The sequence below is a fragment of the Notolepis coatsorum genome (assembly GCF_963971535.1).
Source record: "Notolepis coatsorum genome assembly, chromosome: 1".
In the NCBI taxonomy this organism is placed as follows: domain Eukaryota; kingdom Metazoa; phylum Chordata; class Actinopteri; order Aulopiformes; family Paralepididae; genus Notolepis; species Notolepis coatsorum.
Window position 1 is genome coordinate 144,482,279 of NC_140165.1, and position 17,783 is coordinate 144,500,061.

The 17,783-nt window shown below is 41.8% G+C and overlaps 1 protein-coding gene across 4 annotated transcripts in view; it reads right to left on the minus strand.

The window, feature by feature from the left end:
- The window catches only part of mlxip (MLX interacting protein), an 81,993-nt gene that overhangs the window by 10,026 nt on the left and 54,184 nt on the right, over positions 1-17,783 (minus strand). For all 4 annotated transcript variants that reach the window (XR_014620293.1, XM_084325529.1, XM_084325530.1 and 1 more), the window contains exons 12-14: positions 16,023-16,135; positions 15,691-15,798; positions 11,045-11,172 (exon numbers count right to left, since the gene is read on the minus strand). Coding sequence is in view for 3 of the 4 variants with exons in the window: in XM_084325529.1 (XP_084181655.1) it covers positions 11,045-11,172; positions 15,691-15,798; positions 16,023-16,135 (349 nt within the window). In the remaining variant the exon portion in view is untranslated. The remainder of the gene's footprint in view (positions 1-11,044; positions 11,173-15,690; positions 15,799-16,022; positions 16,136-17,783) is intronic.

Below are 17,783 nucleotides of genomic sequence, written 5' to 3' on the forward strand. Positions count from 1 at the left end.
TTGGGTCAAATATATACACTTTCTTTTTTTGACATTGATTGTAAGGTGATTTCAGTGTAACAATTTATTGAGCGCCTCAAGATCAGTAGTTAGTTTGGTATTTATTGTAGTTACATTAACACATTCGGGGCCAACCACGTATATATACGTGTTTCGGCACCATGCTTAACACATTGGGCGCCGGGCATTGTGCCCATCTTATACCACTCTCTGCCACCGTTAAAAGCCTATGGAGATGTTTACCTTCTTTGCAGGGCTATAACTTTTTAAATTGTATTGCTATATTGACAGTACTATGGCCCATTCAACATCGATTATCTATCGTTCAGGATGGTGGAACGTTATATTTTTTCATTCATACATTGTTGTGTTAATACCTTCGAGAATATAAGTATGTTTTTAATCTTTTCTGCTGTAATTCCAAAAACAGTAGTTATAGGCCCTGAAGCATATATAGATTATCGATTGGCGTTTCTGTCCCATACACGCTATATTAAAAATGTATATGATCGGTATACATTATGCTTCATCATGCGTGGAGGAAAGGGGGGGGGGGGGGTCGTTTATAATTCCTTGATCGTCAGTAACGGCTTTATTCACTATGGGTTGATATATTGATCAGACTGTTTGCAGTGAAATGAATAAACAATCGGGTTGAAAATAACGGTACTGCCCACTTACCGTGCGCCGATGAGACTGGAAGAGAAAGATCCCTAGATCCATTTCCGGTTTGTATGGCGCAATAAACGCCGAAATCATATCGATTATTGCGTTATGGCAGCGATCCATATGCACACCAGTGTTTGTCTGTAGTCCCGTAGCGAGATGTGACTGCCGGAGGAATTTCCGCACCGTTGACACTATCCGGTTTTGAGTGTGTAACTCGCCCGACCATCCACCAGGCGGCGGTATTGAGATGTTGCAGTCCCATTTAGGGTCCCGCTGCAGCACCGGGGGTTGGGTAGATGAATTATGAATGCCATGGCGAAAAAATTAAATATTGATCTCAAAAACGCTGTACAGCAATGTTGGCGGCAACGCATGGCGGACAATAACGCTGTACAGCGTTTTTTGGTGCTGGATGTGTTAAAGGGCCAACCACGTATATATACGTGGCAAGGTTGTTTTGGCTTTTATTCCATTGTAATATCCTACTCAATGTCACCGAGCGGCACTGCAGATTTACCCTACTCTTGGAATTCGGAAAAGTGCATTACCGGCCAGATCCTCGTAGGGGCGCTGTCTCGATAATGCAGTGTTCCCTGTTACAGACCGGTGTTTTTTTTATAATTTTTTTATGAATGGACTTTTCTGTTAGCCTAAAGCTATGCGTGTAGCCGATCGCCTGGAATAGTTTTTGGGACGCTGAATTCAGTATTCAGTAAAGGAATATAGCATCAGCCAATGGACATATGGATCTACCAGATGGCGATCGATAACTGGGAAATCCTTTTTGCAGTCCAACCGGCCACAGGTAAAAGCGATTTGACGTCAATTTCAGCTTGGTCGGGCCTTGCTTTGATAGCCATCCACCCGGTCAGCGAATGAGGCTACTGAGGCTAATGCCGTTATTGGTAATCAATAATCAGAAACGACGTCCCCCGCCCCCCCCCCTTTCATGCATTCATGGTGGACCATATACATACAGACAATATGCATTTTGAGTTTTAACTCTAGCTTGTCTATAGCCGAAACGCCATTCGATTTAACGTTATTAGCTTAGCACCCTATATCTCGCGTTCCAGGAAATACCCCAGAACATTCTGCTATAACGTTCATATTCAAGATGCTATAAAATGGGAACGTATTGATGATTTTTTATTTTATTTAAGGCATATTGAAGGGACGGTTTATAGTGTCAATTGACAATGAGAATGGACAGATAGCAATAATATAAAGTATAGATTTAGCTCTACAAACAGCCTCACGCACAATGAAAGGTTGTTATGATATGCTGGCCATATAGAATGGGCCCTGTCTAATCCCAATGGCCCGAATGTGTTAAGGTCAGATGTAAAGATGACTATCATCGGCATACATAATTACTTGTGACAAGTTATTGTGTGTATTTTCTGTCTTTAACTCATTGACTGCCGGGGATTAGACGGGTCCCGTTGTAGCTATGCCACGCTTTAAAGATAGGAGTGAGTCACCTTGTTTGTAGAACTATATCCAGTACTCGAGTTGAGGGGGGATGCAGGGGGATGCCATCCCCCCTGAAATAAAAACGGTCAATATCATCCCCCTTCTAAAACGGCCATCACCCCCTTCCCATCCCTTACATCAAAGTATCAGAATGTTTAATGTTTAATAAAAATTTCTGCGGCACTGGTCATCCTCTCAGTCACGAGAGCATGCACTCGCAAATATGCTGCGCATCACTGTCAAACGGTGCGCGTCTCGTGCCACTGACTGTCGGTTGCTTAGCCTTAATTGACAGTGGCACGAGACCCACGAAAATATCAGATGTTTAATAAAAAGAAGAGCTTGGAGGTGAGTTGTTATAGACATCCTCACTGTATTCACACTCAGTTCATTTTCCTCCATAAATTAATTAAGCTCTGGAAATCCAGCCCATTTCTACTCCAGCGCTCGAGTTTCCTCGTGAACGCTTGTATTATATCATTGAGCGACAGGATGGTTGTGTTTTTACCTTGTAGTGACAGATTAATAGGGATGGGTACCTTTCACATTTGAACCGGTACCGGTACCTGTGAATCGATACCGGTACCCAACGGTACCTTTTTCGGTACTTTAGTCTCAAGAAATTTTATTTACCTACCTCAGTCGTAAAAAAAAAATCCAAACTTCAAATAACTACAATTTCGACAGTTTTCGGCTCGTCATTGCTCCGACTGCTTTGTTGTTGAATCAAGTCAAATCCTAGGTAAGCATATATTGTGCGTGTGAACGTTGACATGAAAAAAAATAAATAAATAAAAATAAAAATAAAAAAAAAAGGTAAAAAAAAGATTTTTTTTTAAAAACAAATTTTCGGTTTCTCACTTGATTCGATACTCGGTAGTACCGACGTGTTTCGGTTCGGTGCCTCAAAAGTACCGAATTCGGTACCCATCCCTACAGATTAAGTCCATTCATTTTAGCAAATATGCAAGACAAATATGCTAGCCCTGTTATCCAGTCGGGATCGGAAAGGTGTGCATGCGAGCTGGGACGCATTCTGTCAGAAACAAGCGCGCCTCATCCCGCAGCTCAAACAGGTGTTGCGCACGACTTGCATTATGTAATAATAATAATAGATTCTATTTGTAATGCGCTTTACAGTTGCGGGGCAAATCTCAAAGCGCTAAAAAATGTATACCTGTCAACCAAACCTCCCGTTTTTCTAATAATTTATGTAGGACAAAGGAAATCCATAGGCTGAATATGATTTATTATCATCATTTTAAGTCTTTTATTTTACATTTTAAAAGCATTTCTTTTATCAGTTTAATGTATTTTAATTGTTTTTAACACACACACACACAATATTAAAATAAGAAAGGTGTTTCAATATTGTTATTGTTTTGGTTGTTTTGTTGTTACCTGTTGGTCTAATATAGGGAATATCTGTATAAGTGCTATTTGTTTTTCTAAGCAGTTTCAATGAGCATTTGATGCCCTGTTAAAACTAGAATTTGAACTGCAATAAAATGATGATGGATCAATATTCTTCTCATTCTTTTCCTCCTTTTTTTTAGAACAGGTTATTGTTCAATTTACATAATGATTTAATTAATCACAATTGAAAATCAACCCTTAGATACCAGTTTTGATCATATACCAGTAACTGCTTTTTTAAATACACTATAATTCAATATTCTAGAAACACATTTGACTTTGTTGGATTGAACAAAATGGTAAATTGGGACTGTTAACCTACAAGACCATAGACTTCCATTACAACCACTTTTGACCCTACTGTAAGAGCCATGGTGCCTTGGCAGCCCGGGCGGGGACTGACTCCAATTCTGAGGTGCCAAACATCCATAATAACATCATGCATGTTGTTTTAGAAGTATATTATCTTTGTGCTTACAATAATGAAAAGGTACGGTACACAGTTGGTCTCCCCCTCTGTGCCATTATCAGCACAAAATATGTCAAAATATGATCAAATCCACCATCCCCATGGCTGCAGATCCCGGGGGGGGGGGGGGGGGGGGGCAAATATATATGAATATATGAATTGTCCCCTCCAATAATAATTATGTGGTATCAAGAGTAGTGTATCTACTCCCACTCTGTAATTCTAGTTTCGAAATACTCCTAAAAGCTTCATTTGCGTATTAAAATCATAAAAATTTTCTACCGGGGGGAGGATGACCCCGGACCCCCCTGCTCTGCGTCCCCCCCAAACTTGTCATGAGATCTGCAGCCCTGACCATCCCCCCTGTTTTTTTTTTTCACAACTCGAGTACTGGCTATATCTATATTCTATATTATAGCTATGGGGACAATACTATGGTCATTTGACAGTGACTTTCTTCCGTCCAAGATGCAAAAAAGAGATATTCTTCCATGCATACGTTTGCGCGTTATCCCGTGGTGAACATAAGTATAATTTCAGAGTGGTCTGGGGTAATTCCCGAAAGGCTGAGTTATAGCCTTATACGTGAATTCTACTATAAACGTTGGCGTTTCTTGCCTGGACACGCTATAATAGGTATTATGTTTCATCATGAACGTTTCTGATTCTTTGATTGCCAGTAACGGCATTCGTATTGAACAAAAAAACGCTGATCAGCTGGATCGGTATAAAAACATTGCACTATCAAGCTAGAATTTACGTCAGATAGTCCTTACCTGTGATCGGGAGTATTCCAAAAATAATATTCCAATTGTTTGATCGCCATCTGGTCCATCTGATGTCCATCTGATGTCCATCTGGTCCACGACATAACCCACCACAACATATGGATCGGGAGCATTTGACACGCTTCAATGCAATCGGGAGAACCGCTCGACTCGCCCGACCCAGAAAACTGTGCACGGAGACATTTGAGTGTAACACAGGGTCTGGAACTGGGTTTACTGCACTCTCGATACTGCCACCTGGGAGGATCTGGCCGGTACTGCACCCTCGGGTCGCAGTATGCCTTCTAACGGCACATTGAATAGAACATTAAAAAATATCAAATAACGTATATATACGTCGTTGGCGTTCAAAGGATGGCGCCCAATAACGTATATAAACGTTGTTGGCGGGGAATGAGTTAATGCAAAATAAACTATCCGATGTTGCACTGCAGGACGCTGGAACATTAAAGTTATCACACTACTCACGCAGCACGTCTCAGTTCAATGAGGTAATATTAACTCATTCACTGCCAACGATGAGTATACTCATTATTGGCCGCCAATCGTTGGACGCCAACAATGAGTATACTCGTTATTTGATCGTTATTTCTTTTATTCGCTATTTCCATTCATTATCCATCCAGGAAGGCTGGTGTTACCATAGGGAATGAGTGAGATCGCAAAAGTCCAATACTGCCGCCTGGTGGTATGCGGCTGGTGTTGCACTTCCTTTGAGACTGTATGGGGCTGTGCGTTGATGAAATGCCTCCGGGCTGACTTTTCTAGTAACCTGAACCAAGGGCTTCACCCGATCGCATTGAACCGTTTTCGGGACCCCCCCCCGATTCATTATGCTGTGGTGGGTTATGTCGTGGGCCAAATGGACATACGATCTACCAGATGGCAATCAAATAATTGGAATATTCTTTTTGGAATCCCACCGGCCACAGGTAAGAGCAATTTAACGTCAATTTCAGCTTGATTGTGCCTTGTTTTCATAGCCATCACGTTGTTGTACTAACAAATGCCGTTATTGACAATCAATTCATCAGAAATGACCCCCTCCCCTCCCTTTCATGCATTCAAGTCAAGTCAAGTCAAGAGTTTTATTTGTCACGGCATACACGTATACAATGAAATGCGGGTGGTCTTGCCCGCAACGATGTGTAATACAGTAATAACATATAATGGAATCCAATAAAACAACATTGTACAATAAACAGTAACATAGTAGGGCATATCGGTATTTGTACATAAGTTATTTACAGAGCATGGAGGACATGCTAGGTCCTGTGGTAGTGCATACACTGTTAGCTACGGATGAGGCACTGGGTCTTTCTGTACATTGCTATTTTATACAATCTCAGGTTATACTATACTATTTTTAAAGTGACCTTTCCTTAGTGGCCATAAGTGTGGGCGTGTGCAGCATGAGTGTGTGCTTGCTCATGTTAAAGTGGCTGCTAGTGTGTGAGCGTGTACAGTGTGTGTATCGTGTGTGTGCTCATGTGTGCTTGAGTGTGGAGAGTTCAGTGTTCAAGGCTCTGATGGCCTGGGGGAAGAAGCTGAGCCGAAGCCTCTCTGTCCTAGTAGCTGGGGTTCGCAGGCGTCTGCCTGACCTCAGCAGCATGAACAGGCTGTTGTTGGGGTGGTGTGGGTCTTTCATTATTCAGGCTCTGGATTTGCACCTCTTGTTGTATAGAACCTGCAGGGGTGGTAGTGCAATACCCGTGGTACACTCGGCTGAACGCACCACTCTCTGTAGGGCCTTCTTGTCCTGTGCCGTGTTGTTTCCATACCAGGCAGTGATGTTTCCAGTCAAGATGCTCTCTACAGCTCCTGAGTAGAAGGACTGGAGTATCTTCCCAGATACTCTGAACTTCCTTAACTGTCTCAGGTGGTAGAGGCGCTGCTTCGCCTTTTTTACAACTGAGTCTATGTGTGTTGACCATGTCAGATCCTCTGAGATGTGGACCCCCAGGTACTTAAAGCTGCTCACCCTGTCCATGGTAGCCCCGTTTATCCTCAGTGGTGTGTGTCTCCTGCGGTCCTCTCCTATAATCCACGATCAGCTCCTTGGTTTTACCAATGTTCAGGAGCAGGCTGTTGTCCTGGCACCAGCGTTCCAGTTCCTCAACCTCCTCCCGGTAGGCCTTCTCGTCGTTGTCCGAGATCAGCCCCACCACCACTGTGTCGTCTGCAAACTTCACTATGGAGCTGAACTTGGCCACACAGTCGTGTGTGTATAGTGAGTACAGCAGGGGGCTCAGAACACAGCCCTGGGGGGACCCGATACTCAGGGTGATGGTGTTGGAGGTCTGACCCCCCACCCTGACGGCCTGGGGCCTTTCGCTCAGAAAGTCCAGTATCCAGGCGCTCAGGGCGGAGCTCAGACCCAGCTCGATCAGCTTGTCCACCAGTCTGGTGGGGACTATGGTGTTGAACGCTGAGCTATAGTCAATGAACAACAGTCTCACATAGCCCCCCTTCTGTCGGTCAAGGTGAGAGAGGGTGCTGTGCAGTACCTGGGAGACCGCATCGTCAGTGGACCTGTTTGGCCTGTATGCAAATTGCATGGGGTCCATATCACTGGGGAGGGAGGCACAAATGTGATCCTTGACCAGCCTCTCGAAACATTTCATGGCCACAGAGGTGAGTGCCACCGGTCTGTAGTCGTTGAGACATGTTGGGGAGGGTTTCTTTTGTAAAGGGATGATGGTAGACATCTTGAAGCAGGCAGGGACCACTGACTCCGCCAGGGTTTGATTAAATATGGCGGTGAACACAGGGGCTAGCTGGTTGGCACAGGACTTAAGTATGCGTCCTGTTATACCATCTGGGCCAGCAGCTTTTCCGGTGTTCACCTGCATAAATGCTCTTCTCACACTGTGTTCCGACAACGAGAGAGCGTCCCCGCCCCCCCGCGGTTGCCCCCCCCCCCCTCCACAACAGCCGGCGCGCCAGTGACGTCACTAGCCGTTGAGCTAGCGGCGCCACTGTCTACACCAAACCGAGCGTAGAAGGAGTTGAGTTTGTCCGCGAGCAAGGCATCGTCGCTCCCCATTGAGGGGGCGCTGACTTTGTAGTCAGTTATTGTCCTCAGTCCCTGCCATAAGCCTCTTGTGTCGTTTTGTGCCATTTGTGTCTCCAGTTTATCAGCATACCGTAATTCCTCTAATAGTAACCCCGGCTTGTATTTGTTTCAACTGTAGCGGGTACCAGGCTTGTATTAGGAGGAGGCCTGTATAAGAGGGAGGCCTATATTTCAAATTTTCAAACGGATCATAATGAATAAATCAACATTTTGTGTCAGTTTGAACCCAGTAAAATGTACTGGGTTCATTTATTGAAACCAAGTACTGTATGAAATAGTAAACAGTGCAATTACAGGTGGTCACTGGTCATTTCAACGTTTTCAAAGTGAAATCAAGTAACTAGCTCAGTATGCAGCTCAGTATATTAGTAACCCGGCTTGTATTAGGAGGCCGGCTTATAATTGCTTAGCTCAAGAGCGCACCCGGCCATTAATAGAGACCCGGCTTGTATTTGAGACCCGGTTACTATTAGAGGAATTACGGTATGTCCGTTTTGCAAGTTTTACAGCCTTGCGCAGAGTATAGACTGTAGCCTTGTACTCCTCCATGTTTCCTGACTCTCTGCCCAGGTTGTAGGCGGTGGTGCGAGAGTTCAGAGCTGCTCTGATAGTACTGTCCACCCACGGTTTCTGATTTGGGAAGACCTGCACCTTTTTCATGGGGACAATACTGTCAGCGAGTGTTGTTATGAAGCATACAACGCTGTCCGTGAACTCGCCGACGTCACTGGCGCTTCCTTGAAACATATTCCAGTCCGTATCCTCGAGCGCGTCCTGAAGCGTGGCCTCTGATTGGTCGGTCCATTTTTTGTCTCACGTGACACGACGGCGTCACGTGATCTTTGTTTATATGCGGGATAGAGTATAATGGAGTCGTGGTTGGATGAGCTTGTGGCCCCCCGTCAATGGTGGAGCCGCTACAGCCTTGTAGCCGGCTCTGAACGGGGTATAGCAGTGGTGGAACACTATATACCGATCATATGCATTTGAATTTTCTATTGTAGCGTGTATAGGGACGAAATGCCAATGGATTAAGTATAATATACGTCGCGGGCTATTACTAGCCTCCCAGGAATTACCCTAAACCGCTCTAAAACCATACTTATATTCACCATGGTATAAAACAGGAATGTATGGATGGAATTTTTTTTTCTTTTTCACATCTTGAACGATAGATACTCGATGTCAAATGGGCCATAGCATTACATCCATAGCTATAATATAGAATATAGTTATAGCCCTGCAAACAAGGTGACCGACTCCATTGGTTTAATGCGTGGCAGCACATAGCCATATCCCGTTCCCAGCGTGGCAGAGAAAGAGTTAAAAGGGGAAAAAAATTTATACCGTGGTATTTTTGGTAGATACCGTAACGTATTGTGAAATTGCATACCGTTATATCCTAGACCAGCGGTTCCCAAACTTTTTTGGCCGTGCACCCCCTGTCACCTCCCGACCTAGCTGACGCACCCCCCAATGGGTTTCGGTTAGAAAAAATTGTTGCTGGTCTCCGTGCACAGATTAAATTTTTTATTTTATCTCTTCCCACGGCGACTATGGATAGGGAATTTCTTTATTTAATTAAAATGTTCATGACAACATGGATGCATGTACTTTGCCAGCATGTTTAATATCCATAATACTAAAGGTTTGACTAAGATTTTTATGAAATTGTATTGTTAAAAAAAAAAAAAAAAAAATTAAAATTATTTACCACCATTAGCCTTTTCATGTCACGCACCACCTAGAGGGCGCTCGCGCACCACAAGGGGTGCGCGCACCACAGTTTGGGAACCACTGTCCTAGACAACAGTTTCTTTATTGTATTTGCTGTATTTTGTGCCTGTAAAAGGTTTGTTTACGTAGGTAATGTTTGTAAACATTGGAGTAGACCAGATCTATATTCTGATTCACCATGGGTTAACACATTCGGGGCCAACCACATATATAGACGTGTTTCGGCGCCATGCTTAAAGGGCCAACCACGTATATATACGTGGCAAGGTTGTTTTGGCTTTTATTCCATTTTAATATCCTACTCAATGTCACCGAGCGGCACTGCAGATTTACCCTACTCTTGGAATTCAGAAAAGTGCATTACCGGCCAGATCCTCGTAGGGGTGGTGTCTCGATAATGCAGTGTTCCCTGTTACAGACCGGTGTTTTTTTTATTGTTATTATGAATGGGCTTTTCTGTTAGCCTAAAGCTATGCGTGTAGCCCATCGCCTAGAATAGTTTTTGGGACGCTGAATTCAGTGTGGAGTAAAGGAATATAGCATCAGCCAATGGACATATGGATCTACCAGATGGCGATCGATAACTGGAAAATCCTTTTTGCAGTCCAACCGGCCACAGGTAAGATCGATTTGACGTCAATTTCAGCTTGGTCGGGCCTTGCTTTGATAGCCATCCACCCGGTCAGCGAATGAGGCTACTGAGGCTAATGCCGTTATTGGTAATCAATAATCAGAAACTACGTTCCCCCCCCCCCCCCCCCCCCCCCCCCCCCCCTTTCATGCATTCATGGCTGACCATGATACCGACAATATGCATTTTGAGTTTTAACTGTCTCTAGCTAGTCTATAGCCGAAATGCCATTCGATTTAACGTTATTAGCTTAGCACCCTATATCTTGCGTTCCAGGAAATACCCCAGAACATTCTGCTATAACGTTCATATTCAAGACGCTATAAAATGGAAACGTATTGATGAATTCTTTTTTTTATTTAAGGCATATTGAAGGGACGGTTTATAGAGTTTTTTTTTTAATGAGAATGGACAGATAGCAATAATATAAAGTATAGATTTAGCTCTACAAACAGCCTCACGCACAATGAAAGGTTGTTATGATACAGTATGCTGGCCGTATAGAGTGGGCCCGTCTAATCCCAATGGCCCCGAATGTGTTAACAAAGTTACAAATAGTGTATTTTTCATCTACAGATCAGAACTCTTCAAGAATGTATATGAATCAATATACCCCACATTTATATGATAAAATTTTTTATAAATCACAGATTGGATTCCTTGCACGGATTGTTTGCGTAGTTGTCCCTGTAACAACTGGTAACCACTTACAAAAGAAAATGTAAAATTTCTATGCAGTGTGAAGGTGTGTCAGAAGATAATTGAGAGGAATCTGAAAGTACTTTATGGATGCATTGAGCTCCTCGATCTCCTCTCGTAGTCTCCTGGCCTCATCATGCATCTGCTGTCTCTCCTGCTGGAGCTTCCCAATGTGATCCACTGTCTTTTGCAATGTGGCTGCATTGCTGATCTGAACACACAGTTAATAAACACAGCAGTACTGGAAAAGCCATTTAGATATCCACTACTACAGAGCATAGTATTTACTGCACTCTTGCAACTATTGGGACAGGACAAGTCAAGATTGTTGTAAGCTAAATAAACTAATATTAGTGATTAAGAAAAGGACTCATTTCAAATTCAGCAAAAGTACAAACTAATCTCTAAATAACTAAAGTGTTTGTTTATTTGGTCGATTATTTTGGTAAAATTTCAGTTGTCACAGCCAGCCCAAGCTAATTCAGGTCAACATACAAGTATTTGGACAAATTAACTCAAAATATATGTGAGATAATTGTTGTCAAATAAGCCTTGCATATACTGCGTTAACTGTGTGAGGACTGTGACCATCAACATGACCATACTTTCACAGGTTAGGCTACCTAATCTGTCACAGGTTGTTGCAAAATGTTAAGTACCCGCAATGGTGAAATCATTGCGCATTTAAAAAGAAACTCAACATAAACAGAAAGCATATCTGTGTCATTCCGGAATGTGTATGTGTTATGTGTTTTGTGCCCTGATCAGGCGCTCCTAGTGTGATGTGTCGTGTCTAGTTGTAGTTCCCTGTCATGGTTTTGTAGTCCTTATCGTTTTTCCCTCCAGCTGTACCCATTTGTAATTAACCCAGGTGTGTCTTGTCTTGTCATTCCCTCATGTATAAGTATTCTGTCTCTTCCCTTTGTCTGATGCTGATCCCGTCTGTGCAGTATGTGTTCTTGTTTGTCATTACTTTAGTTTCTTCTTTATTCCAAAACCATGGTAATTATTCATTAAATATTCTTTGTGATTACTTTGGCTACCGTCTCCTTATTATGTTACATTGACTCGACATCGAGCCTGCTAATTGTCAATGATAACGTAATAGATGTGTTAAGAAGCCCACACATGGTTTCCCTTTTCACACCACATTTTCAGAACCCAACACCATGGCCTTCTCCCTCATATACATTAAACACCCAAATTATTAATTCCAATATGTTATTTCCATGGCCTTGGAAAGGTCAATAAATATTTGTGAACATGATTGAGCTACTTTCTCCCAAAGCCAGAGACCAGAAAAACAAGATTCAAACTTGTGATGTCATTAGGTATAAAGGCTAGAGCTGCTCCACTGATAATGAATGAGTTTGATTTTGCGGACCCACAGAATGTTTATTTTCTTTCTTTATACCCAAATTAGTTTTATTCTATAGTAGTGTTCTAAGATCTGAAATAGAAAATGTTCCTGTATAATCTGAACCAGGGGCGGATTTAGGATTGTAGGAGATCCGGGGCTTAGCCCAGATGGGCCCCCCCCCTTTTTTTTTTTTTTTTTTTTGGGGCAGGCAATGGGTGGTTTGGAGGGGGTCATCCACGACAGATTTTTTTTGAATTTAATGAACCTGTACGTGCAATTTCCTGCAATATAGAGCCTTCAATCTTGACCAATAAAGCTGCTCTTTTCACTATAAAACTCAGTTAACCATAACGTAGTTATGATTAGATTTATATATTGGGGGGGATATATCATATTTTTCATATAATCAAAAAGTGGTGGAGCAAGATCATACCTTTGCTCCCCCATGTTCAATAGTGGGAGAGCAGAAATGCTCCGAATGCTCTTATGGCCAGGCGTCTATGATTCACTGATACAAAGTAAAATAGTGCAGTGCAATAAAATAGTTAGTAAAATAGAATAAAATAATGCAATAGTGCATTGCAATAAAATAGTTATCATCGTATTTTTTCGGGAGGCCGGTAAGGAGTGCATTACAGTAGTCGAGTTGGCTTGAGATAAAGGCATGGATCTGGTTTTCAGCGTCCTTTTGATTTATAAATGGCCGTACTTTAGCTATGTTTCTAAGGTGGAAGAATTAAGTTTTTGTCAACTTGTTGATTGTGATTTAAAGCTTAGGTCTGAGTCTACCATAACACCAAGACTTAACTCACTCAAATAGTTAGCAGCTGGATAGACCACAGATGGAAATTAGCTTCTGCTAAATCTGGTGCAAACATATTTTCATGTAACAATGAAATGTAAAAAAAAAAAAAAAAAAAAAAAAAAAATTTAAATAGATTCAGGGCTTTTCAGAATACATCCGGGGCTTGAGCCCAGGTAGCCACCCCCTAGCTCCGCCCCTGAACATGTGCATTTAAGGTTATGTGGTAGCTTTTTTTTTTTTTATCCACTTTTTCTCCCATTTTTTCTATATTTTCTCCCATCCCAATTTCGTATCATCCAATTCAACCCTCCCCTGTCACGGACGCTGTTTCTTGCCTCCCACAAGCCGGCTGCAATGTGGACTAAATCATACATAGCACAAGTCCCCTCCGGTACTTGAGGTAACAGCAGTCGCATCTTTTCACCTGCGCAGCTCGATCTCTCAGTGGCGAGGAGTAACGCGTGGGAGGCTCACGCTGCCCCCGACACTTCCTGATTCTACTGCGCAGGCGCACCAACCGACCTGTAGGAGTCGCTGTCCACAACGCCCGATCCCCACCCTTCAGTTTCCCTCCCCGTAATACGGCCAATGTGTATTACTGTGGACGACCAGCTAAACTGAAAGCAAATGTGGAGCGCTGGGCTCGAACTGACGAGCCCAGCGTCTCCAGCATTTCGTGGCGAGTGCCTTGCCCACTACACCACGTAGCCGCCAGGTTATGTGGTAGCTTTATGGAATGGACTACAAGTGGAAACGAAACAGAGCAATACAATTGCAGTTCAAAAATAGATGTAAAAAAAAAAAAAAACACTGATCGACAAATGCAGAACTGAGGAACTATAGATAGTTGCTTTCAGGGAATGTTTTGATTTCTTCAAAATAAAAAATGGTTTGTTTAACCTTTTATTTTAACCTATTATTTTACTCTTTTAGGTAGTAAGAGAGTTTTATTTTAAATGTTATGATATTGTAAAAAAGGGGCAGGACTAGATAAGCTGTGCGTCCTTCTGCCCTTCTCAAACGCATCCTTGTTTGTTTTTCTATGGATGAAGACAGCCTCATTTGTTTATGTTTACATTTGGTCTTTACTGTGATTTGTTGTGTTCGAGACAAATAAAGATCAATCAATCAATAAAAAAAACGTGTTCTCAGTGTTCTCTATATCTTTCCAAATAAATTGTCTATGGAGAAGCTTCAGATTGTATACCTGATGACATCATAAGTCTGAGATTTAAAACAACATTTCTTGGGGGTTGGCATGGAGTTGTGGGCCCTCACATTTTGTAATGTCTTAAAGGAAAACTCCAAAATTTTGGGAAATTAGCTTATTTGCCATCTACCCTGGAGTTAGACAAGAAGATACATACTTTTTTCTTCTCTGTGCGTGCATTAGGCTTAGGGAACAGCCGCTCCGTTAGCGTAGCTTAGCTTCATCACTGGAAGTGGGTCAGACTTGTACCCTGACGTTCCCTACAGTGCCCTACAGTCACGAAATACACTCCAAATACAACTCCAAAACGTTCCTGTAAACATGTTGTGACCTGTGTATTTACCACGTGGAGAAATAAAAAATAATTGAATTCGACGTTTTCTAAGCAAATATACTCTGAACTATTTATTGCCAAACCACTCCTCCTCTAAAGGTTAGTTGTAACGTTAGATAATGTACAAAATAAACGTATTTGTTGTAACAATGGAGCCTTCTACAGCTAGATTAAATGGTGCAAGCTATCAAACAATAGATAGCTGGAACCATATTCTCTATCAAGTTAGGACCTTTACTATATAGCTAGCAGGACATAACTAATTATATCTGTATAATTCCTTTTATTTTAAATTTGTTTGGTCTTTGTTGAAATCTTTGTTCAATTATTTTTCTTCTCAGGCCTATGACGGGGTGGGTTGGGGGGGGTTACTATTATTATTATTATTATTATTATTATTATTATTATTATTATAATTTTTTATTTTTTTGTCAACGGTGGTTGGTGCAGGGGTTAGGGGGTAGGAGTTTTTATTTTAAATGAGGCAAGGGGCAAGCCAATGCGTGTAATTGGCAAATAATTTAAATTTATGTTTTATGTGCATTGTATGCCTGTACCTGTGCCTTTTCTTCCAAAAAATTTAATAAAAATATATAAAAAAAAAAAAAAAAAAAAAAAAAAAAAAAAAAACGTATTTCCGCTGCTATAGACGTCGCCCTTTTATTTTGAAACCCCCCCGACCGGAAGTCATTGCCCTCGTTATTTGCTTTAGTGTCTGCCCGGTTCTGTGTTTGTCTGACCCACTTCCAGCGATGAAGCTAAGCTACACTAACGGAGCGGCTGTTCCCTAAGCCCAATGCACGCACAGAGAAGAAAAAGGTACCGTATGTATCTTCTTGTCTAACTCCAGGGTAGATGGCAAATAAGCTAATTTCCCAAAATGTTGGAGTTTTCCTTTAAGACCATAGCAGCAACATGCATGCATTATTAAAGTGGACATAGTTCCCCTTTAACACACAACCTTTTCATTTGACTATCCCACTGACTATAGATAAAGGATATACAGAAATATGGCCTTACATTTGACTGGGACTTGAGGGTGGGGACCAGGTTGCAGAGCGTTTTAAAGCCAATGTTTATGTTGAAGCGCCTCTTTTGCTCAGCAGATATATGGGTCACCCTTCGACTCTATCAGAGTTGGAGACAAAATATAAAGCAGCTTCATGAGAGTATTACAGACACTTGAGCAGACAGCCCTAAACTCACTTGCATAACAGCAGAAATACTGCTCACAATTAATACACGAGAAACACAATACAAGATAAAACTATGTACACAAAGATGATACAGAAATCACATGTGCAAATTGTTTCAATAAATATATATATATTATAAATATATAAATAAAATACCTGATTTGACTCGTTCTTTGAGAGAGAGGAGCTGCTGTTGAGGGGCGACTGAGGACGAGGGACTTGGTCTGACCCACACGGTGATCCTTGACCTGAGCCCTGCCTACTGCGTGCTAGAAATATACAGAATAAGAATAAATAAAAACACAAAAATTAAGAAAGGTTAAAAATTACACAACACATACCTATGCTGATGAATGCTAAGAGGGGTCAGAAGAATATCAAAGACGTATACCAGTTCATCCAACTCAATGTACCGACATGAGCAAGGATGTAGAGTAAACCTACCTAAACTCAAGTTTACCAACCTTTTTATTTGTTAAGTTCATATACATCTTTATGATTGTATACAGTATCAGATTGATGCCGATCACAGAATATTTTGGGGTAAATGAAACTAAATAATGGTATATTGCATTTGTTGGCATCATCGTTGATTGGAGATCATAGAGGAGACCAAACATTTTATTTTGCCACTGCATCACTGGACAGGACGCGTGTACCACTTCCGCAACGGATTTGATTTCCGAGGTTGGCCTGATTGGCCACTAAGCCCACGTGACCCTACGCTGGCCCGCCCCCCTTACCCCGCTTACGCCTGAGAGTCACACACCAGCTAGCGGCAGCCAGAGAGCCTTGCTACTACTAGCCGAGTGATGAATGAAGCTCTATCTGTTTCACCTAACAGCACTATTGCTCCGTGATCATAGCCATCCATCTCTAAAGCTAACCACTATTTGTAAAAGCCACAACCACGTTACCATATGTAATAATGTAAATCATTGTGTCGTTGTACATATTGTGTATACACCGTTAGAAGCTAACGCAGCTTAGCCTGGTAGCTATTGTTGTGCTAACAACATCCGATGTAGAAGGCATAGACGCAGGTCGCTTGTTGGCCGGCATGAGTGCCCGATTTGGGGTGGTTCTCTCCTCTTTGTGTGCCTTTGTCCTTGCGGGTGTTTTGCCGGGGGAGCTTGTGGACGCAACAATAGTGGTGGCTGTAGGGTGTTTGAGCTTGTAGCGCTAGTTAGCTCATAGCTACCCAGCTTGTTAGCCAGCATGAATACTTGATTTAAAATGGTTCTCTCCTCCTTGTATACCCTTGTCCTCACAAGTATTCTGCCAGGGAACTTATGGACATGACAATAGTATTTATAAGGTAACAAAACAGAGGATATGGAGAGGGCTTCAGCGCTCTTATTTTGTTTCAGGTAGGTGCTCTTTGGATTAAATCCGGGGTAGGATTCGCTTATAAAAGAAAGGTTGAGATCCAAGGCAGCTCTACAATTTTTTAAAAAGCCTTTATTTATTGGCTTACATTATTTAGAAAAATCTTTTTAAAAAACCGACATGTTTCGGCCTACATGGCCTTCTTTAGGGTGTTGTAGCTGTGACAAAAACAATACTGTGACTAAATAGAGGAAAAAAGGAAAAAACATAACTCAGGGAGTGACTAATTACAATGGGGGACAGCTGGTCCCAATTAAATGAAGGCAAAGCAACATTCTCAACTTGAGTTGAAGAAATATACAATAGTACTAAATAGAAATAAAGAAATTTGTAGTATATATACACACAAACTCAAAATATTATAACAACATAAAGAAATGAGTCAAAACAAACATAGAATAGATCAATAATAATATAAACAATTATCAAAAATTATCAAAAAACAACAAGTAATTGAGTAATGCAAGACAAAAAATAATAATACTATAATGTAATCTACTTAGCCTATAAAAGTGACAGTATGTCCGT